The sequence below is a fragment of the Equus quagga genome, chromosome 1, assembly GCF_021613505.1.
Source record: "Equus quagga isolate Etosha38 chromosome 1, UCLA_HA_Equagga_1.0, whole genome shotgun sequence".
In the NCBI taxonomy this organism is placed as follows: domain Eukaryota; kingdom Metazoa; phylum Chordata; class Mammalia; order Perissodactyla; family Equidae; genus Equus; species Equus quagga.
The window spans coordinates 2,309,501-2,331,524 of NC_060267.1; the positions used below are offsets into that span (position 1 = coordinate 2,309,501).

At 39.1% G+C, this 22,024-nt stretch overlaps 1 protein-coding gene across 1 annotated transcript in view; it reads right to left on the reverse strand.

Moving 5' to 3' along the window:
* Positions 1-287: 287 nt before the first annotated feature.
* RAP1B (RAP1B, member of RAS oncogene family) overlaps positions 288-22,024 on the reverse strand; it is a 41,480-nt gene continuing 19,743 nt past the window's right edge. The window contains exons 2-8 of the mRNA XM_046663133.1: positions 10,236-10,318; positions 9,159-9,227; positions 7,875-7,931; positions 6,838-6,978; positions 4,753-4,896; positions 3,970-4,086; positions 288-1,529 (exon numbers count right to left, since the gene is read on the reverse strand). Coding sequence (XP_046519089.1) covers positions 4,000-4,086; positions 4,753-4,896; positions 6,838-6,978; positions 7,875-7,931; positions 9,159-9,227; positions 10,236-10,292 — 555 coding nt within the window. The 5' untranslated portion in view covers positions 10,293-10,318 and the 3' untranslated portion in view covers positions 288-1,529; positions 3,970-3,999. The remainder of the gene's footprint in view (positions 1,530-3,969; positions 4,087-4,752; positions 4,897-6,837; positions 6,979-7,874; positions 7,932-9,158; positions 9,228-10,235; positions 10,319-22,024) is intronic.

Genomic DNA, 22,024 nt, shown 5'->3' on the forward strand with positions numbered 1-22,024 from the left:
TGCCCAGAGGCATACATTCCTAAAGTAATATTGCCTGATTCACAAATTCTTTCCCAAGGAAAAATTCAGAAAGTGGTTATGTGGATATTCAAACAATACTAGGAAAAAAATCTGCCATCTTTCACTCATCATTTCTGTAATTAATGAATGAGTCCAGCTTGCCAAAATGTTAAATTATGAAACCAAACTATGTAAAACGCACCCATTCTATTTAAAAAGAAGTTAAACCCATATTTATTTACTAGCACTGTTAAACATTACACAAAACACATTCAAGTGGCAAGTAATTATAATGCAAGCCCTTGCATGGCAATCCAAATTTATTGAACTACTGATGCTAGTTATACAAAATTGCACCACTTTAATTAAGGCTTTTAGTTTACATTTGGCCACCTCAAAGGAGTTGTAACATCAGGTTGGTCAATTTAAATACTGTGGCTCCCTGTTGGATAGACACACAATCTTTACACCCAAACGTTAATGCATACAAAGCAACAAGGCATTGTTAAATAAAACAGCAATATTACTGCAACTCAGGCCTTGTGACCAATTACACATGATTAAAATTACTTCCCACATTCACATCCACAGTACTCGTCCACCATTTAACATCTCAACCAAAACGTTACACATGTGAAACAATCACTAACAGGCAAAAATACTAAACCTGTATATTTGGTATTGCAAATACACTTATGCATGAGCAAGCAAGGGATTCACAGTGAGAATCTACAGCTGCAGAAGCCTGAAAATGATTTACAAAAATTGTTAAATCATTAAAAAATTGTTTGAAAATATACACTTCTTGTTGTAGACCCCCACTGTACACACAACTATAAACACTGTTCCCTATGTAAACAAAAAAGGAAACATATAATAAGAGATTTGAAAAGTCTGGACATTTCCTTCCCAACAGATATTAAAGGCAACGTCTTTAATCTAAGACATTAGACTGAAAGGACTATCATATTTTAAAGACAAGATCACTGTCTCCACAGGATTTTTAAAAATTAAAAAAACTATATAGCTGTGTTAATCAAAGCGCTTATTTGTACAATACAATGATAATGACCTTGAATTTCTTAAAAAAAATTACAATAAGCTACAAGTATCAAAGAAGCGAAGTTATCTGGAGTAGTCTATATAGGAGCTCTTTGGACTTTCTTTTATTATGCTAAAATAGTGGTGCTTTTAAGATTTACATTATTGTACTCTCCAATACAAAGTATGGGGCGTGTAAAGTATACAGTACACCATTTTCATACATGTACAACATTGGTGGATGAAAATGTCTCTTAGCAGTAATACTGGATCGTAGCCTCTGGTTTTACCAGCTGCATACTCTAGGACTATTATATAAGTAAAAATCTCTCTTGTGATACTGGGAAGTGATTAGAATGTGCAAACTGATGTAGTAGCTTTCATCCGCCTCTTAAAGGGTACCACCACAGAAAGTCCATTTAAGATGTTGGTAGGTTTAACAAAGTTGGAATGCTGGCACTGTTGAATTGGGCAACAGTTCTTCAGACCTGTCAAAAAGAAATAAATTACATTAATTGAAAACGTGGGCCAAAAATTAGCACACTAAAGATCTAAAGGAACAATGAAGTGTTAGAAATGAATGTAATATAGGCTCTTGTCCTCGTCATTACATTAATGACACTGTCCCACAACTCATAGCAAAGCAAGGCATGGGTAGATATTTTCATCTCTGTGGAATGACTTCATCTATTCTGCTACTCTCTGGGAAGTCGATCAAACGAAGTTTCAGATACAAAAGGGGATCACTGTAATGCAAATGTCTGTGTACTATCTTCCAAAGAGTAAAAGCCGGGGGTAGAAAAAGAAAGACCCAAAAAACCCCACTATATTAAAATTTTAGATCAGGTCAGCTTCATTAGAATTAGGATTAAAAGAGAGATTGCAATTAGAATTTTAAAATGAGCGATCCTATAAGAATGTTTCCAATCCTAGAATTACATCCTAAGTATAGAATGCCCATCTTACCAGGGTTTCTAGTACCAGAAAATCAAGACCTTTCTTCCTTCCTCTGTGAATAAGAGCAGCTAGGGGCTGGCCCCGTGGCGTGGTGGTTAAGGTTGGTGTAAACCGCTTCAGCAGGCCAGGTTTGCACACCAGGTGTGGACCTACACCACTTGTCAGCCATGCTGCGGCAGCAACCAACATAGAAAATGGAGGAAGACTGGCACAGATGTTAGCTCAGGGCTAATTTCCCCAAGCCAAAAAAAAAAAAAAAAGAATAAAGAGCAGCTAAAAAGCTGGCTCAGAGAAGCAGACAAAATAGAACTTATTTCATGATGCCTCTTTACAGTTAACAGTTATATACTTTCTAATTCCATATTTAAACAGATTCTATCAGCTTTAAGATGGATGTCAGAAAAAGTTATTATACTAAAATCACATGCGATTAAACTTAAGAAGTAAAGTCAGAACTCAACGTCTGCCAAATATTTATTTACTTTGGATGATTTTCTGCACACACGCCTGGGCTAAAAGAAGTTTCCTTTTTTACTGTTTGTCTCGGATCAGACGTTGCAAGCTCCAGAAACACTGTTAATACAGATGTGGCTGCAGAAATAATTTCACAAATGCCTTGAACTTTAGGTCCTCGTTGACAGTCTGAACGAGTTTGCTAAGTTTTCTAAATCCTAGGGGACTGATCGCAGCAAACTGGAAAGGACAGATGGGCACGTGTGAGCTTGGGCACGTGCGCTGCTAAGAACGGGCGAGTGGTCAAGAATGAGAGGAGGTATCTAACAGAGAGCCTTGAACTCTAAGAGAGAGAATCAGGGTGCTGTGGTGGGACAGGGCCACTCAACACAGGAAGCAGCAGAGTCAGACACCAAAAGTTCCCAAGGATAAGAGTAGAGTAAAATACCATCTAATGATCACCGAGCAAGAAAGCACTATCATTGGCAAACGGCAGCAGCTAATAGTTGAGGTTTTACCGTGCACCAGGCACTGATCTGCTTACGTGTATTAACCTGTTTAACATGACTGTTTTCAAAAACTGTATCAAAAGGTTGTAGGCTCAGCTTTCCTTTGCTGTCTCATCTCTGAGCTGTATTTGTGGTTCTCTGCCTGGAACTCTTCATCCCCTACACAACTTCTACTTACCCTTCAGATCTCAGCTGAGATGTCTCTGAACTCTGACAGACTTTCCCTGAATCCACAGCTCACATCTGACTGGCTTGGTGCCCCAGGTACATGCTCCCATATGTAGTACCCATATTACCATATTAGGTACCTACAACAACATAGTGACTAAGCACAGACTCGGGAGCCAGTCTGAGGCTCCAATTCTGAGCCATGTACTCAAAGAACTGGATTCAAATTCTGGCTCTGCTGTTTACCCAAGGCAGGGCTTAAACAAGTAATAATCTCTTTGTACCTCAGTTCACTCATCTGGAAAATACGGGAACAATAATAGTTCCTGCCTCACAGAACTGTTTCAAGAATTCAAGTAACAGACAGACAGTACTTAAGAGTGGCTGGTGTACGACAAATGTGTCACAGATTCTTATTATCAGTACTACGCTGGGTTCATTCTATCAAAGTATTTATCCTATTTTGCAACTGCATGTCTGACTCTTCCACTAGAACTTAATTAGCTTAAGGCAATGAAGAGGCAGGAGAGGTTTTGTTCATGACTGTGCTGTCAGCATAAACCAGTGTCCCCCCAGGCCTAAGGACAGAAAGGATGAACCTACCCAGAATATTCACTTATGTGGAATACCTTACCTCTGATGATGAATTGTGCATGAAATAATTATTTTAATTACTAGAATATCATACTAACTCATTGATAGCTTAGAAAGGAAGTAACTGTTTCTTGTTTAGAACAACAAAAATCGTATACTTGCTTTCTTGACAGAGTGCCCTTAATGAAGATGAGGTTAAAAGAGGGGGGCAAAAAAAGGGGAAAAGATCAAGCAAGAGTTAACATACCTGGCTCAGAGCTACAATGCATTCAGTACATTAAAGCAGCCGACACGACGACTTTTTGCGGGCCTTCCCAGGCACGGGAGTTTTTCTGTTAATTTGCCTCACTAGGTCATAAAAGATCTGCAAACATATTAATTATTTTTTAATTTACAGGAGAAAAAATCAAAACAAAAAAGTGAAATGAAAAAGCTGAACTTTCCATAGAAATAAATGAACCCCAGAAAGCAAATATTCTGGTCAGTTAAGGAATGAGAGTAAACCAGGTATTCTCATAACTGCCAAGTCCTTTTCTGTTTGTTTATTTTTTGGGAGGGCTAAAAGTGTTCTCCTTAAAATAAGCACTGAGTTGAAGGAGCTGCAGAGATCTTATCTTAGTTCAGTTAGAACATTTACCATCATCTAAAGAAAACAATCCTTCACTCTTCTTCAAATCTTTCTGCCTCTTTACTCTACAACATGACTTTAAGCCCCTTCAAGGTAAACTGGGCACTCCTTTTTCAATTTGTCTCTATCTTTTACATAACATCCTTCACAAACGTGCAGACTTCATGTCTTCCTCACCCCTAACTTCCTCACTCTGTCTAGTCTTCTGTTTTTTCATGGTAAATCCCACTACACTAGCATTTAATAAAGAGGCTGAAAGAGCACCGTGCTTATTAACATGCATATATTTAACTAACAAAGCACCCTGAGTACATTAACTTGGGGTTAACACACACACATTATTTTCCATTAATTTTGAGTGCTTAAATCCAAATCAAGAACTTTTAAGTATATTCACCATACCTCATTAACATTTATTTTTGATTTTGCAGAGGATTCTAAGAATGCACAGTTGTTCCACTGTCTTGCTAGATTTTGACCTTGTTCCTTTCCTACAACTCTTTCATCTTCCAAGTCACACTTATTACCAACCAGAATCATTGGAACCTAAAAATATATTTGTGAGGGTAAAAACAAATAAGTCAATAAATAGGCTATATAAATTCAAATCAAAAGAATTTTAAGTTAACCCTAAAGATTACTTTTTATATTATGCCTGAGAAAAATACTAAATTAATAATGTGTAATAAAACTTATATTAAATATGAAAGCCTTAACAATGTTAATTTAAGAAACTTAATTGTGAAATTTTTTTTCATTTTTGAGATTTTATTTTATTTTTTCCTTTTTCTCCCCAAAGCCCCCCAGTACATAGTTGTATATTCTTTGTTGCGGGTCCTTCTAGTTGTGGCATGTGGGACGCTGCCTCAGCGTGGTTTGATGAACAGTGCCATGTCCACGCCCCAGATTCAAACCAACGAAACACTGGGCCGCTGCAGCGAAGCGCACAAACTTAACCACTCGGCCACGGGGCCAGCCCCTTAATTGTGAAATTTTTAGAAAACAAGCTATGATCTACTTACAAAACAGGGGAAAAAACCCTTAAAAATCATATCACAGTGGATTTATAACTAATTAAAGTAAGGAAAATGCAAAACTTTTTTAGAAAGGAAGTACAAAAGGGTGTTACTGTGAAAAGACAATCTATTTCGAAATTTTAAACCATCTCTCTCAGGGATGTGAACCAGCCCAGTTCTCTGGCTCCCTGACACGCGTTTATCAAATGATTGTTCTCGATTTCACGACACAAAAGAAGAAACTGGAAAGCCCCTAAAGTAGAATTTTCAATTTCTCATACAGTCTACATTCAAAATCCAGAAAATCACCTAATTTACTAAAAATCTAGACTACATTAATCATGTGTCTGGATACATGTGATGTTTGTAATTTTAAAAGGACACTATACAAAAAAATAATACTTATTCTGCAAAACTCCTATTAATCATTTAGAGACTGGGTTTCTAGAGAATTTTTGGGAAAAAACCCAAACTAGAAAATCAGGAATTTTGCCTTTTTAAGGAATAGATATAGAGTATTATATTAATATATACTTGTTTAATCCAACTGCTATAAGAAAACGACAGTAGCTACCGGAGACAGTAGAAAACAGATTTGCGAACTGAGAAATGCTCACTGAGGCTGCTGGAAACACGTGGGCCCCCAGCTCTCCTGTTTCAGAAGTCCAGGAAAAGGCACCATTTCCCACAGAGGGCCTCCCAGCTCTCATAGTATTTGCTATAATTAAACTATATATTGTACAGAGGTTCCTAACAGTGTGGTGCCCAGACCAGCAGCACCAACACCATCTGGAAATGTGCTACAAACGCAAATTTCTGAGCGCTGTCCCAGACCAAGGGATCAGAAAACTGGGGAGAAGCAGGGCTGGTCATCTATTCTAACTAGCTCTACAGGGATTCTGAGGAAAGACCGAATTTGGGAGCCACTGCTCTACCCAGCACCATGAGGATTCAAGCAACCCCTCTGAAGTTTCCTACAGGATTCAGCTCCACTGTGGTGCACTCTGAAGGGGCACGTAAATTAATGTTCGACTCCTTCCTTTCAGAGTTAATATTATGATGTTCCTTCTCCGTCATAATTCTGGAGATGTGTTTATCTGTAGTCCTGATCCTTGTTAAAAAGGCTCTTAAAACTCCCAGAAATGTGGCCAGAACATCATTTGCTCTATTAGTAACACCTGCCACCCACACCGCTGCTTCCTCCCCACCAAACACATGATTTAAAAATAAGGGTATAAATTTATTTAACACAGGTTAACGGAGGGTATTTCTCACTTTCTACATTATATATACTTGAAAATACGTATGAGTGTTAAAGACATTATTTTTGCCTTTCAAGGAAAAAGCTTTTGAAAAACAAACAAATACCCAAAATACATGAACGTTAAACTGGCTTTAAATTCAAACGTTTAAATCGGCTATCACTACGATTAGTTTGAAATAAAATATATTTATTAGGAAGTCAACTTACATCATCAGTGTCTTTAACTCGAAGAATCTGCTCTCTCAGATCTTGCAAATCATTAAACGTGGACTGTGCTGTGATGGAATAAACTAACGCAAAGCCTTGTCCATTTTTCATGTACAAATCCCTCATTGCTGTAAATTGTTCCTACAGTAGAAAGGATCATTAAAAAACAATAATGTTTTGACCATTAACTTGACAATTTTCAAAGTCTACAATTAGAGCTCAACGAAAAATACAGTATTATGTAACATTTCTTAAAATTACAGTCCATGGTAAGATGCTATTTGAAAAACTGGTATTTCAAGAAATAAATTTTTTATTTGAAAATAATAAACCAAAGCAGATTTATATGTAAAATACATATACTCAAGTGGGACAGAAACATCCTGTCTCCAAAAGCTACTCAAAGGTAGCTTTTTAATGTATCATACGGTGTAGGGCACCCAAACTGACCGCTAAGGTGCTCGCAGCTGGCTCAGAAGGCGCTAGTTCTGTGGGTCCACCAGCACCCTCATCTCTAGCTGGCTATCGCCCACACGATTCCTCCTTCACTAGACTGTGAGCCCCAGGGTAGGAACACAGTCCACGCACCTGTCAGGTGCTCTATCGTTAGCGGAAGGAATACCAAATAGGCAGAATAAACCTCCCCTTTCACTGCAGATAGCAACAAATCTAGTCGTTCTGTAGATACTTGGAAGGAGGAAGGACACCATTCAAAATATTTCACAAGGCCACCGAGGAATAAATGCATCCCCAAGGATTTTCCACATCATTTAAAATATGGCAATACATCTTGATTTAAAAGTGCTAGCGAAACTACGAAATTTTCATCCAAACATATTTTCTACTTATTTCTTCAATAACTGACCCACTGCGATTACAAAGCACACACACAAAAAGGGAATAAAGAAACAGCTTTAAAGTTTAATGCTAGCAGTACCTTTAAATTAGCTTAGCTAAAATTTGTCTCTAGAGTACCAGCACATGCAAGGTCAGTAGTGCACGAAGTGTACACACACCCAGGCCCTTGGGTTACATACCGTTCCTGCAGTATCCAAGATTTCAAGCATACACTGCTGTGCATCTACTTCAACTTGCTGGGGGAAAGTAAAATACATCTTCATTTTTTTATGTATACAAGACTACCTTAAGATATACAAAAGCTAATATGATATTTAAAATAAAGACACTGATTATAGCCACTTTACAACTAATGTCAAGCAATACTTTAACAAAACAGGAAAGAAAGAGCTGGCTAACAATCAAGTTCCACTGCCCCCCAGACTGTATTAGCCACAAAAGCCTGTGTTCTTAATCAACACCAGGACCTACAGGATCCAAGCTCAGTATGACTCATTCCGCACTGAATTCTAGAGTGGAAAAGACTGCAAAACAGCCCCCCAAATTTACAACCAGTAACAGTTCCAGTGATATCAGAAGTGATCCTGCCTGTGTCAGCTCTGCCACATTGTGGACACACCTTCATTTCTCTAGATAACCACATCTCCTCCATCACATGGGAACAAAGTTTCTGGTAGCAAGGAAGCAGAGGACAGCTATCAAATTATATACCCTTGTTACCCCTTTTCACTTAACATTTCCTACGGGAAAAAAGCTATTTAGAATTAGATGTGGAAAGAAAAGAGTAATATTGCCTCACACGTGGGGTTTCCAGTTTTTCTGGAAGACTGTGGACACAGGGAGGAATGAAAACAGAGCGTCTGCACAGCTGCAGGGGCCAGGCTGGCTGCTCCAGGAAGGTGGGGAGACAACTCTCTCCTTACTGAATTAAAAACGTCTGCGTATTAGCTTTCACTGCCACATGTTGTGTCAGCGGACATAGAAATAAACCCTTCTATTATGAGCAGTGGCCCTTGCTCAAACAGCTATAAGGGTAGGAAGGTTAGGGAGACTTTTGTATTGAACATCTCGGCTAAAAAGAGGGCAGCCTGAAGGTATTCAGACTTGAGGAGGCTGGGGTGGGGGCGGGGGGCACACATGACCTCATGGAGCCGCCATGGGAAATGGACGGCCTAGCTCTACAGTCTGTGAGTCAAATGACAATCTTTGGGTCAGGATAAACTTAAAATTCTCTGAGAGAGAATCAGGGAGACAGAGAATGAGAGCAAGTGTTGTTTAGATTCTCATAAACTGGTAAACACAAAATGCCAGGAAATAAGTGTGAACTTTTCCCATTAATTTTATAAATTAACTCTGCTTCTTCGTTCTACTTTGTAAACAACACTCAATAATCACAAAGCTAAAAACAAGAATTCATATTTATAGTAAAGTGAAAAGCAAACGCCTTCTAAAGTAACATATACCTTTCTGTAAGAATCTTCTATTGTAGGATCATATTTTTCAACAAAAATTCCTTGAACAAACTGTACAGTCTGAAAAAAAATTAACATACCATTATACTTGTAAGGAAAAGAACAAATCCAAATCTGTACATTTCTCACTATTGATTTCACATAGGTAGTTACGCCATTGATGGAAAAACATACCCAATACTACATTTGAATGTACATATTTTTGTGAGAAAATTACCTTATAAAGCCTTTTCTTTACAATTAATAATCACTATGCTCCTTATCAGGTAATTCTAAATTTAGAGATCATATATTTAAAATTTTAAAAATATCTCCTGTTTCAGTTTTAAGGGCTTGAATTTGCATTTCAGTAGAGAGTGGCTAACTGTTTAGTGCACGCACGAGACACCTCTCCATCACTCTGGCTGTATTTACAAATGAAAAGGCAGCTCATGCCCCTTGTACATACTTCTCGGTCTGACCCAAGCATGTCAGGCTCTGTACCAGGTGGTCACTCTAAGTGGCCAAGGGAGATGGTCCATGTGTCTTATGGTGGGGCTTTGCTAAACTCTGAACTGTTCATCAGTTATTTCCCCAAGTCTCTCCCTTTCCCACCCACCATATGTCGTCTTCTTGCTCTATTATTTCTTGATGAGAAAACATGGCTGTGAAAATAATGTAAAAACTCAACAATCAAAGGTAATGTTTGAAAAAGGTTTTATAATTTATAAGCTTTATTTAATATTTTCTAACATAAAATATATATTATAAGCCAACTCACAATGAAAGAAACCAAAATTCATTCCTATCTGGCTCTGAAATGCAGACAGACACGCATTTATATGCTCTTAACCTCTGTGCTTATTAGCCCAAACTGTATTCTGGTATATCTCATGTTGGTCTGGAACCAATAATCTACGCAGATACTACTAAAGAGTGACTAAAATTTCAAGAAAAATATTATATTGCCTCTAAAATCATTATGGGGTTTCGCCTTAATAAAAGATGACAAATAATCAAAACCTAAAACTCAACCGAAAAAGAACATGTGTAGGAGTGGAGAGCTTCAGTGCAGCGAGAAGGACTTACCAGAGCAGATTTTCCAACGCCTCCCGAGCCGAGAACGACCAGCTTATACTCACGCATGGTGCACACTCGTCAAAAGCTAGTACCTTATTAAAGAAAAACAATTCTTAACTAGTGTCTTCGTATTTATGTGCTTCTTACATAAATAAGACACTCAAACCAGTCTACTTATTTAAAATGATTACTGTTTCATACCAATATGACATAAACAGAGTTCATAAACAATGCTACTGGCAGGGCTTTTTATAACAACAGAGGTAGAAAGAAACTGCAGAATTACAGACACAACTTTCAGCTCTATCCTAAATTCAATTAGAATAGCATATTTACTCTGTCAAGGAAAAAAAAGAAAGGGAGGAGGCTGAAAAACAGCAAGGAGTATTCCGCTAGTTGCAAGATGGCGTGACAGACATGCTCACCCTTTCCTGAACCACCTGGAGCCCTGAGTCACAAGGAGTCGCGTGCCTACTAAGCACAGGGCTGTATCCAATGAACAGCAAACCTGCCCTCATCGAGCCAACAGTCCAGTAAAGATGCAGAGGAAGGGCTGGCTCTGCAAACAGGTCCAGCCCAGCACCCGCGTCCACACGGAAAGTTCTGCTGGCACCCAGCCCCGCCCACTCATCTGTGTCCTGCCTGTGGTTGCCATCTCGCTGTAACGGCAGGTAGGTAGTTACAACACAGGCCACCGGGTCTGCAACACCTCCAACACTGACTCCCTGGCATTTACAGAAAAACTTGCCGACCCCTGGGACACACGAATGGTAAATGAGTCAGCAGGGAAAGCAGACCAAGTACCTATTCCTGAAGTGGGGGAGGTACAAAGAGCCTGAAAACAGTTAGGAATCGGGGCAGAACTAAGGAGGAGGATTGCCCAGACTGAAGAAGTCCACTGAGAATTCAGTGTGAGGACACAGCGGAAATCAAAACAAAATAAAAGGAAACAACCCGTAACAAGCCTTATCATTATAAAATTTCAGTATCCTGAGGATACAGAAAGAAGATCCTAAAAGGTTCCAGGGCCAGGATAACACGAAAATACAAAACTCTCACATTCCTTGAAAAAAATAATTGGTCAGTGGCCTGGCCATGTTACACAAGTAGTCACCGGAAAGGCTTTTTAAACCTTCTTTATCAAGAAATGACAGTTCTCTAGTCATAGTAACAGGTAACTACCAGAACTGGTTTAAACACTTTTAATCAACCAATAGCCACTGGCTTCAGTGAACACGCCTCTGCAAACTAGCTGACTATCCACAGCCCCTGACTTCCGACAGTCAGCCAATACAGCCCGGACTCACTCCGGCATGAAAGTTCTCTGTGTGACATAGATTTACACCTTCTTTCCTTCCAGCCCATGCTCTTAGAAGAGGCAGCCTCTATTTTACCTCTCTATGCCGTTTCTTTATTTCTCCTTAGGATGCCATTTCAGAGCTTCCTCCTTCACCTCTGCCTTCAAATACAGGGACAACCCACTATCTCTGTTCTCGAATGGGGAAAAACCCCCCAAACCCCCAAACAAACAAAAATAAACCAAAAAAAGTTAGCTGCTGACTTTTCCACTTACTAGTTCCTGTACTTCTAAACTTACTGAACCCATCATTTCCATAGATTTTTCTCCAGTTTTCCAACATTGTCTCCTTAACTTTTGTGAGCTTCACGGTTCTTATCAGCTTATAATTTTAGGAAGAGGATATGAAATAAAAAGTCAATCAACTTTCAGCTTTAAGAATATTCCACACTGTAGGATGCACATAAATTTTGGACAAATAAAGAAATCACTTTTCGTACACATGTAACAGAAGTCAGGTTTATTTCTTTAATGTAAAAAATCATTTAAAAACAGGATTACTTAGGTGACAATTCTATTATCAGTGCTTTGCAGACATTACCTAACCACACAGATCTACACTGATTGACAAATATTTTTTTAAAAACTTAGGGTTCTAATTAAAGACAACCCCTAAATTTGTGTTTCTGAACCCAACTAGGGGGAATGTAATAACTGTTGGGACAAGAGTTTCCTAAACATCACAAAGAGCAAACCAACTACTTTAACACAAAAAAAATTAGATTCATCTCTCTACATTATCTTTTATGTAGCTGGGCTGTATCACTGTTTGATGACTACTTTGCCATTGTTTATCTACAACTTAAAAAAAAAAAAGAGGACTCACTTGGATGAACACACATCAAAATGCCAACCGTCTTCACTGAGTGACACCACTTCTCCAGGTGGCATTAACTCACTCCTGCCTTTGAAAGTTTGTCAACCTTTGAATCCCCAAATTCCCTAAGACCCTGTAAGACTGGCAGTCTGCTCTGATCAGGGGACACAGTGTCTGACCAGGATAGCTTTTCCTTAAGTAATCAGTAACTTTAGCTTTGTGGTTTTTGTTTCGGGTACTGAATGGTCTCTCATTCTTTGACAGTTGACCTAAGAACCTCATCTGACATCATTCCAAATGACGCCTTGGACAAACACGTCCGCAGTGGCTGCCTGTACCCAGCTTCTGTCTGTCCTTTGAGTTTGCTATCACATGAGTCAGTCTCAACAACGATGGGAGCTCCACTTGGTTCCTTGAGCTCACACTTCTAAACTGATTTTGTCAGCCTAGGATTTGTACCAAGTAGGTCTTTGTGTAAGGCAATTGGGCCTTTGGGCTTTGGCTTGGAGGTAGGCTATTTTGGTAAATATTTTCACCATTAGTTTATTTCTTCAGCTACTTGCTTTGGTTGTGTTCATCTATTTGTGCAAAACTCAGTCTCATTCTCTCTGTTCTGTCCTGCACTGTCCTGTTTCCCTTTACTGAATCAGGGAGTGCTCCATTTGGAACGGAAGGAGGCACTGGCTGGATAAGCCTCCATTCAACTCAAAGTGGCCCCAAAGACTAAGGGTTGCAGATGAGTAAAACCAGTGACCACTTCAGACACAGGTGAGTGACTGGTCAAACTTCTCCTTGGGCCCCTCAAAAAACATTCATGATAAGGTCAGTTGTAACTATGGGGATGTAGATTAGCGGTCCCTTCCTAACCTCTGCTCGGTCAGGGAATCTGTTTGTAAGGACACATTTGTTAAAAAAAAATTTTAAAGCACTCAAATCATTTTTATTTAGGAATAATTTACATCCAGTGAAACAAGCAGATCTTAAGCATTACAGTTAAATGAATTTTGACACATGCTAATACTGCTAACACTCTCGCAAGACAGCCCTCATTAAGATTTAAAACACTTCTATCACCCAGAAAATTCCCAATGTGTCTGTCTCTTCCCAGTTTATTACTCCAACACCCTCTTTCTTGACTCTGCTGATCTCTTACAATTATGAGAGAAACCAACATTAAATACTTCTTTAATTGGTATTCTGGGGCATCAAAATAAAATGACTAAGAGAGTCTCTCTTTACTTCTCCCCTGCTCAAATCTTTGGAAACTCACCCTCCTTGAATCATCACATCTCTCTATTTACACTACCCATAAAACCCTTCTAGTCCTTCTGCTCCTTCCCCTTTCCTCTGAAATGAACTACCTACCTTTCTTGAGAGTTTCTCAGCAAAGGAACAATTATACTAAACAACAGCCTCTTTAACTGCTGGAGTAGAAGGCAGAGCTATAGAAATTGAATTTAAACAGTGGCCTAGAATTTAGCTGAAGTTATCTTTAAGAATTTTTCTAAATCTCAGGAAGACCAACAGAAATCCGTTGCAGAATTCCACCTTAATTACTAACTACTTAATTTCCTCATCAAGGAAAACAGTTAAAAGCAGCAGGACAGCAAAGACCAGATTCAAATAGCCCAGCATATTTTAAAAACTGGCCTTGAAGGGTCGGCTGTGGCCGAGTGGTTAAGTTTGCGTGCTCCGTTGCGTCGGCCCAGGGTTTCGCTGGTTCGGATCCTGGGTGTGGACATGGTACCGCTCATCAGGCCACGCTGAGGTGGCATCCCACGTGCCACAACTAGAAGGACCCACAACTAAAATATACAACTAGGTACTGGGAGGATTTGGGGAGAAAAAGCAGAAAGAAAAAAAGAATAGATTGGCAACAGTTGTTAGCTCAGGTGCCAATCTTAAAAAAAACAAAAACCAAAAAAACTGGCCTTGAGAAAAGAAGAATCTCTTTAGGAAATACATACATCATTTCATAAATTTTTCTTAAGGGCACACTGCTCCAGATTTAAAATTGTAAACAAAATAAAAATTGACTTCAGGAAACTTTAGAAGATCTTGGTAAACCCAACAGCTGAAGCAAGGGCGACGCGTCCCTTCTTTCTGTAAATGGGCTCAGACTTCAACAGGAAACTGAAGATGGAAAACTGGCAATTCAGGAAATCTGCAACGGCTGAGCACTTTCAGAGACCCTCACAAAGTAAACAAACTAGAAGGAAAAACTACACCAAAAGGTCTCTTTTCTAAGCAGTGGGAGTCTATGGATGAAGACACTTGTTGAGACTGGAAGAAGCAACATCCTGGTTTTACTAAGAAATGGAAATAGAAAGATCCAAAATCTGTCCCACAATCCTGCTCCAAGGGCAAGAGGGGCACCCAGCAACTCCCTGCGCTGCCGCCACTGTGGGGGCGCGCTACACAGTCACAAGGGAACGCTGTGGGGCAATGGAAGTGTTTAAAAACTGGCTGTAGTCCGACAACTGGTTGTAGTGGTGACTGCACAACCGTATAAAGTTACTAAACCCCCAAAACACTGACACAACTGACTGAATCAATAAAAAATGACTATTTAGAAATACTGACTATAAAAAGTGAAAGTAGTGGCACCTGTGTATTTGTGGGCTGTGGGAAGGACTTTCCTGTTCAAGTGTTCTTAACTTAAAGCCCATGAATGAGCTCGGGAAGCTGTGAATTTCTAAAATTTCAGGCACAATTTTAAGATGAGGAGTTGTATCAGAATTTCAAGGGGATTTGTGATAACTACTGTTGCAACATTGAGAACAACTGCTCCCTTTCTTAGAACCTCAAGGAGGGACTGACAGCACAGCACAGCGGCTCACGGCACCTATGTGTCAAATCCTAGATTTGTAAAACCTTAGGCAACCCAGGAAATCACCTAGAGCTTCACTTTCCTGACAGGAAAAATGGAGACAGTCACGCCCACAGGATAAGGCCGTCAGGCAAATACACAAGAATGTAAGTAAACTCCACAAAAGCGGGGATTTTTGTCTGTTTTATTCCTCGCTACATCCCCAGAACCTGACACAGTGCCTGGCATATAGTATGTGCTCAATAAACTAAGGAATTAAACGTACTAATTCTCCGTAAGAGTCAATGGTACCTTGCAGGTAATAACAACCATTAAAAGACAGCCTTTTAAATAATAACAGCAGCAGCAACAGTCTGAGCCGCCACCCAACACGGCGCAGCAGAACTGCTGCTGTGCCCTCAGGAGAGAATCACGGCTCCACCCTGTCACCTACTAGCTCAATAAGACCTATCACAACGCAGGTGGGGGACCACTGTCCAGCTTTCGTCTGATTCAGAGTCTCTTCTAGGTAGGCAGAGATGCAGCATATAGACCAAAACTCTCTTTTCCAACCATATGTGGGTTTCCGTCCTTATTTTACTCCTTCTGTCACTACAGCCCGTTTGGACGATCGACTGAACTTTATTATAATTCTTTAGCTACAGACCCTAAGGCTTATTACTATATTCCACTAAATCTAAGAGGAACTTTTAAAATCACATTTTAACATCTCTGAAATTGAAATACCTTACAGTAGCCTCTCATGTCAATACAAAAAGCTAAGTACACATCAGTATTTTGAATCATTTTTAAATGTAGTTCAGGGGAAAAAGACTGGGAAATAATTCTCTTATAAATCTTTAAAAAACAGATCACTACACAAAAATCCCATAACACTGGAGTAATCTCTGACCTTAGCATTAATTACACAAGTCAATGGACTTTATTGTACCTCGAGCTATACAGACTATAATTTTGACAGCCCAGGGAGAATCTCAGTATTACTACTTTAGGAGCAGTGAGAAAATCTTGAGATTGTAATGTGAAATGAATTTTAATTCCCTTGAATTGTAAAAATATATATATATGATAAGGTGGTAGAATCATTTTTCTTCTCCTTTTGCTTGTTTTTTCTGACAGTTTTATTACTAATAACAGTAAATTGGTAACATACACAAAGGAAAATTAAAAACTTTAAAAAACTTTAACTCTAAAAAAGTTAAAAAATGAGGAGTTGTGGAGTTGTAACTACCCCATGTTACTATAATTTTAAAATGTTGATAATTATGGGCATTATAAAAAAGTGGGCATTAGAAACCCAAAAATAGCACGTTTAGGCAATCATTCAACTCACAATGAATAATAATTATAAAACATTGGTGCTGGCAGAAAAAGTACTTTTCAGGTAATTAATATACTGATGGTGACAGTAAATGTTTAATGAAAACAAGCAGGTAAGCTTAAAAGTACCACCAATCAAAATTCCTCTAATCCTGTATTTTAAACCATAACAATTAGTACGCTGCTTCTCAAAGAGGGCTAAGACATATTGAACATTACAAATTAAACATTTTAAGTGCTTCATAGAAAAAGAAATACTCTAAACATATTGACATTTTAAACATTTCCTCTCTTATGTCAAAGCAGTATTTGTCTTCATATTAATTAGCATGTCACAAAGCCTACCTAGTAAGAGAAGAAGATAAAATAGTGGGGCAGGGGACTCAAGTTCTAAGTACTTTAACTGGCAGGCCACAAATAAACGACTGTATTCTGAGAAGCCTGCTGGTTTGCAGTATCTTGTACATCAGCAGAAAAGAAGAATTAAGACAAAAACAAAAAGAAGATGCAAAGTAAAACGAGGGTACTGATATTAAAAATTATCAACAGAGTTCCGACTATTAGGGATTATCCCCATGGAATGCCATTTAAAGAGATGGGAAGAACAAATTAAAAGTACTTTATAATCAACTGAAAAATCAACATACAGGTGCTGGCCCAGTGGCACAGCAGTTAAATGTGCTTCAGTGGCCTGGGGTTCGCCAGTTTGGATCCCGGGTGCGGACATGGCACCGCTTGGCAAGCCATGCTGTGGCAGGCGTCCCACTTATAAAGTAGAGGAAGATGGGCATAGATGTTAGCTTAGGGCCAGTCTTCCTCAGCAAAAAGAGGACGATTGGCAGCAGATGTTAGCTCAGGGCTAATCTTCCTCAAAAAAAAAAAAAAAAAATCAACATTGAAAGAAATTTTAACAACCTTCAAGAAGTTAAGGGCAACGCTATCAGAAAATGTTAAATGAAGATGTATCAGCAACAGGGTATACTGGTTAAACATTTTGCCAAAAATTATGGTGTTATTGATCAACTGTAAAAACATTCTGGTTTGAATTTCCAATACACATGATAGGATTTTGTTGGTTTACATATGCTCTCTTTTATGGTATTTCTTGAAAACAATGGAATTTATTTGTAAAAACTGGATGCAGTTTGGAAGTTATATATTAAGAATGCTAATTAGGGGGCAGGCCCCGTGGCCAAGTGGTTGAGTTTGTGCGCTCTGCTTTGGCAGCCGAGTTTCACTGGTTCGGATCCTGGTCACAGACATGGCACCGCTCATCAGGCCATGCTGAGGCGGCGTCCCACATAGCACAACCAGAGGCATTCTCAACTATGTACTGGGGGGCTTTGGGGAGAAGGAAAAAAGAAAAGCAGAGTGGCAACAGATGTTAGCTCAGGTGCCGATCTTCACCAAAAAAAAAAAAAAAAATTCTAATTAACAATAATATGCCTATATGTTAATCTGCAACTATAGCATTATTTGAACCAAGCTTTAATCTATGAAGTCACCAATTACATTAACTCATTAATTAATGAGGGACTCCCAGATCCCCATTTTCTTTGGGTGGTTAAACAGGCAAGAATGTAGCATATATGCAAAATAAATTTAGGACTGTTATCAATAATGCCACTTCTCACTTATACTTCTTCACTAGCAAGAAAGTGCAACTTCTCCAACAAGCAGGCAATTATAAACATGTATGTATATAATTTTCACAATTTATGTATAAATAATTTACACAATTATAAATATGAAGCATGATTCACATTGCTTCTCCAACAATCAAAGATTACAGATGAAGAAAACCGATCAAATTTGTGAATAACTATCAAAACACTGAAAATTCCACTACTGTTAAAACTGGAAGCATTTTCTACACCGATTTTTCAAATGCATAAATATTTCTGCAACTTATCTTTGAATAAAACTTGTGGGATAATTTTGGGTAGTATGTCATTTACATTTAAAGACTCCAAACTTTATTTACTTACATAGATCCCCTGAAATTTGTGTGACTACAACCAACTCCTGATCAAAGTAACTGATAGTTCTTACATTTTGCTATATTTCTTGTCAAATACTTGGGTGCCCTATTCACTAACTTAAAAGGTTGTTTTATTACTGTCTACAACTTTCTCCATTTCCTTTACAGACTGAGCTTTGCTTGCACTGGTTCTTTTTATCAATTTAAGAAGCTGCTGAATTCCAGTCTCAGAGAAAACTATAGCAAAGATATAGAAAGACAAGAAAACAAAACCTCCTAGGGCTCCTTCCAACGTCAGGTTTCAGTGGCTGCTTCAGAACTGCTTGAATGAAAGCTGAGGAAAGCAGACACAATCACTTTCTACATTGAGTTCAGTAAATTTATCAACGATAGCATTTCATCAATCAGAAATTATTAACTGGCATTTCCACAAAAACACAAAACAATAACAGATGTTACAATGAAGCTAAGCAGGAAACTCTGAAGACTTATGAGTCAAAGAAAATAAAAATTTAGTGAAGTATTTTTTTTTTTAAAGATTTTATTTTTCCTTTTTCTCCCCAAAGTCCCCCGGTACATAGCTGTATATTTTTAGTTGTGGGTCCTTCTGGTTGTGGCATGTGGGATGATGCCTCAGCATGGCATGATGAGAAGTGCCATGTCTGTACCCAGGATCCGAACCAGTGAAACCCTGGGCTGCCAAAGCGGAGCGCACGAACTTGACCACTCGGCCACGGGGCCAGCCCCAAAAGTTTAGTCTAAATGTATTCACCACATAAAAGTAAATATCAAAAAGCAGACAACTGATTTGGTTATCTACCATTCTGTATTACATATAACACTTTTCATTAATAAGACCTAAGACAGACTCAACTTCAGATATTACTGCCCCAAGAGTAATTCTAAAAATCATTTGGAAAATAAAAAAGCATAGCAAAATGATAAACTGAAGTATTTAAAAAAACTCTTGGCTATTTATTTGGCGTTGACATTTACTGAGGACCTACTCTGGTCCAAGAATTGGGCTACAACCTGAGGATTAAAAAAGAAAATGTGGGCTGGCCCGGTGGTGCAGTGGTTAAGTTCGCACCTTCTGCTTCTCAGCAGCCTGGGGTTCGCAGGTTCGTATCCTGGGTGCGGACATGGCACCGCTTGGCAAATGCCATGCTGTGGTAGGCGTCCCATGGATAAAGTAGAGGAAGATGGACATGGATGTTAGTTCAGGGCCAGTCCTCCTCAGAAAAAAAGAGGAGGAGTGGCAGCAGTTAGCTCAGGGCTAATCTTCCTCAAAAAAAAAAAAGAAAGAAAAGAAAATCTAAGAAATGACGCTTTCTATCAAGATTACTGTTAATATAGCATTCAATACTCAACGTCAATAAACAATGAGTGCCTACTACATGTTAGGCACTGTTCTAGGCAATAGGACTAAAGCAGTGAACAAAAGAGTCTGTCCTCAGAATTTACGATGGGGGGTACAAACAGAATCAATATAAAACATGTTAGTTACATGCGATAAGAACGATGGAGAAAAACAATAAAGCAAGTTAAGGGAGCCAGCGCGGGAACGGGGGACTGTTTCACACACGGTGGTGACGCAGGATTTCGGTTAGGGTGGAAGTGCCCAGAGTCCTTCCAGGGGAGCGATACTAAACCCTCTTTTCAACAAAAGGCCACCATTAGGCTTTGTTCTGTTTAGTATTTTTAAATCAACATCTTTGGTGGGGTGACGGGCCAATTAATTTCCGGCTGAAGTTAAATTTGGATTTGGGAAAGTCATAGAGACTTGTCTAGGATCTATGCAGAGTCATGGCTTCAATGCCCCTTCTTCCTCTGCTAATAGGGCCACAAATGGGATTTCTGGGGGAATCGAAATGTAGTTGGTCTTAGGAGGTACTGTTACTCAATATGCATAAAATGCCCCTCAGGGATTTCCTTAGCCAGCTCTGTATGGGAGGCTAGTCATGATTTTCCTCCCATTGTGTAGGAAGAACACCACACAGATGATAGAATGTTCCTGACAAGCAAATACTCAGGATGCAGTCCTTAAGAGGACAGTGCCAAGGAGCCATCTCCGAAGGACTCTCCTAGCCCAGTGACCGGTCCCCTTTCTGACCGGTTGCACCAAGTACTTTAGCACGCGGTTATATACTCTGTTGTATCATCTTCTAAGAGAAGACAACAAGCTGTGGAAAGCAACATTATCTTGGGGTTTGAGAGGCTTGGCTCTGTTTAAACAGTTGTATAAGGTAAGGTGAATCAATTTATCCTCAACTTCCAGGTTCCTTGTCTGTAAAACAGGGGAGTAAGGGAGTGGGAAGCACCTAACACAGAGACACTCACAGCGGCCAGGTAAGCATGCAGCTGCCCAAAGCAGCAAGGTGTTAACAGTGGGTGATGGCGTGGATGGCAGCTAAGCAGAGCGAGTGCTTAGACAGTTAAAGTCATTCAAATTCCTAAAATTGTGACTATTGTGGAAGACCAACAAAAGCTATTTGCGGTATGGAGACGAACTCTGCGCCACCAGTCTTTTGCTTCTGGACTAGATGCTCTCTAAGGTCCCTCTCATCTCCAAGACGCATTGTTACATATGCCAGGTTTTGAAGAATTATATATGGACAGAACTTTAAAAGTATCTGAATGTTATATTCCCTCTTAATGTAAAAAAATGATAAAAATTCTGTGTTGGCAATAAAATTTAAGAATAATGAAAATATTCTTTTCTAACTTCATAATGGTGGTTTGATATTTACAGACATTTTAGTAGTAGTATCTTTCCAATATAACAGAGATAAAACTGAAAGAAAAGGGCTGAAAACAATATAAGACAATCTCGCCATTCACAGGCTGCCCACAACTGGGAAAATCCATTAACAGCCCTGGGCACTCAACCAAGGCAAGATGCAGAGGCCGCCACACTTTCCTCCTCCTCCCGGCATGCTAGTCCAACGGGCTTTGTGCAGGCAAAGCCTTGCTGAGAACTGAAGATTAGGGCGTGTGCATGAGGTCCTCTGTCAGGAAACATACTGCTCTTCAACTATCACCCCAAATGAAGAGATTGGTTGTATAGGAGATTATAGATATTGGTATGGGGATTAAGATTAGGAAGTAAAATACAAAAAGAAGTAAAAAGTAGCTGCAAGGGAAAAGTCTTATATAAATAAATATGCAAAAAATGTGGACTAGGGAACCAAATGTCACCAGGCTGACCTATAAAATATTAAAATGAATAACAGATTATCTTTAAAGACTACTTTACTTCTATCCAGGATAAAAGAGAACACATCAAAACAAAAGAATTAAGAAAACTTTGTTTATATTAACCCAGTACCAAAATGTGTATCCAAGGTTACCTTGAAAATGCCGTAATCAAGATTGTCGTGGAAAGCAAATAAATTGATTCATCTTTTTCTTTAAATGATGGACCTACGTGTAAATGACGTAAAGCAATCCTATACTTTAAGAAGATGAAACCAGGGGCCGGCTCTGTGGCCGC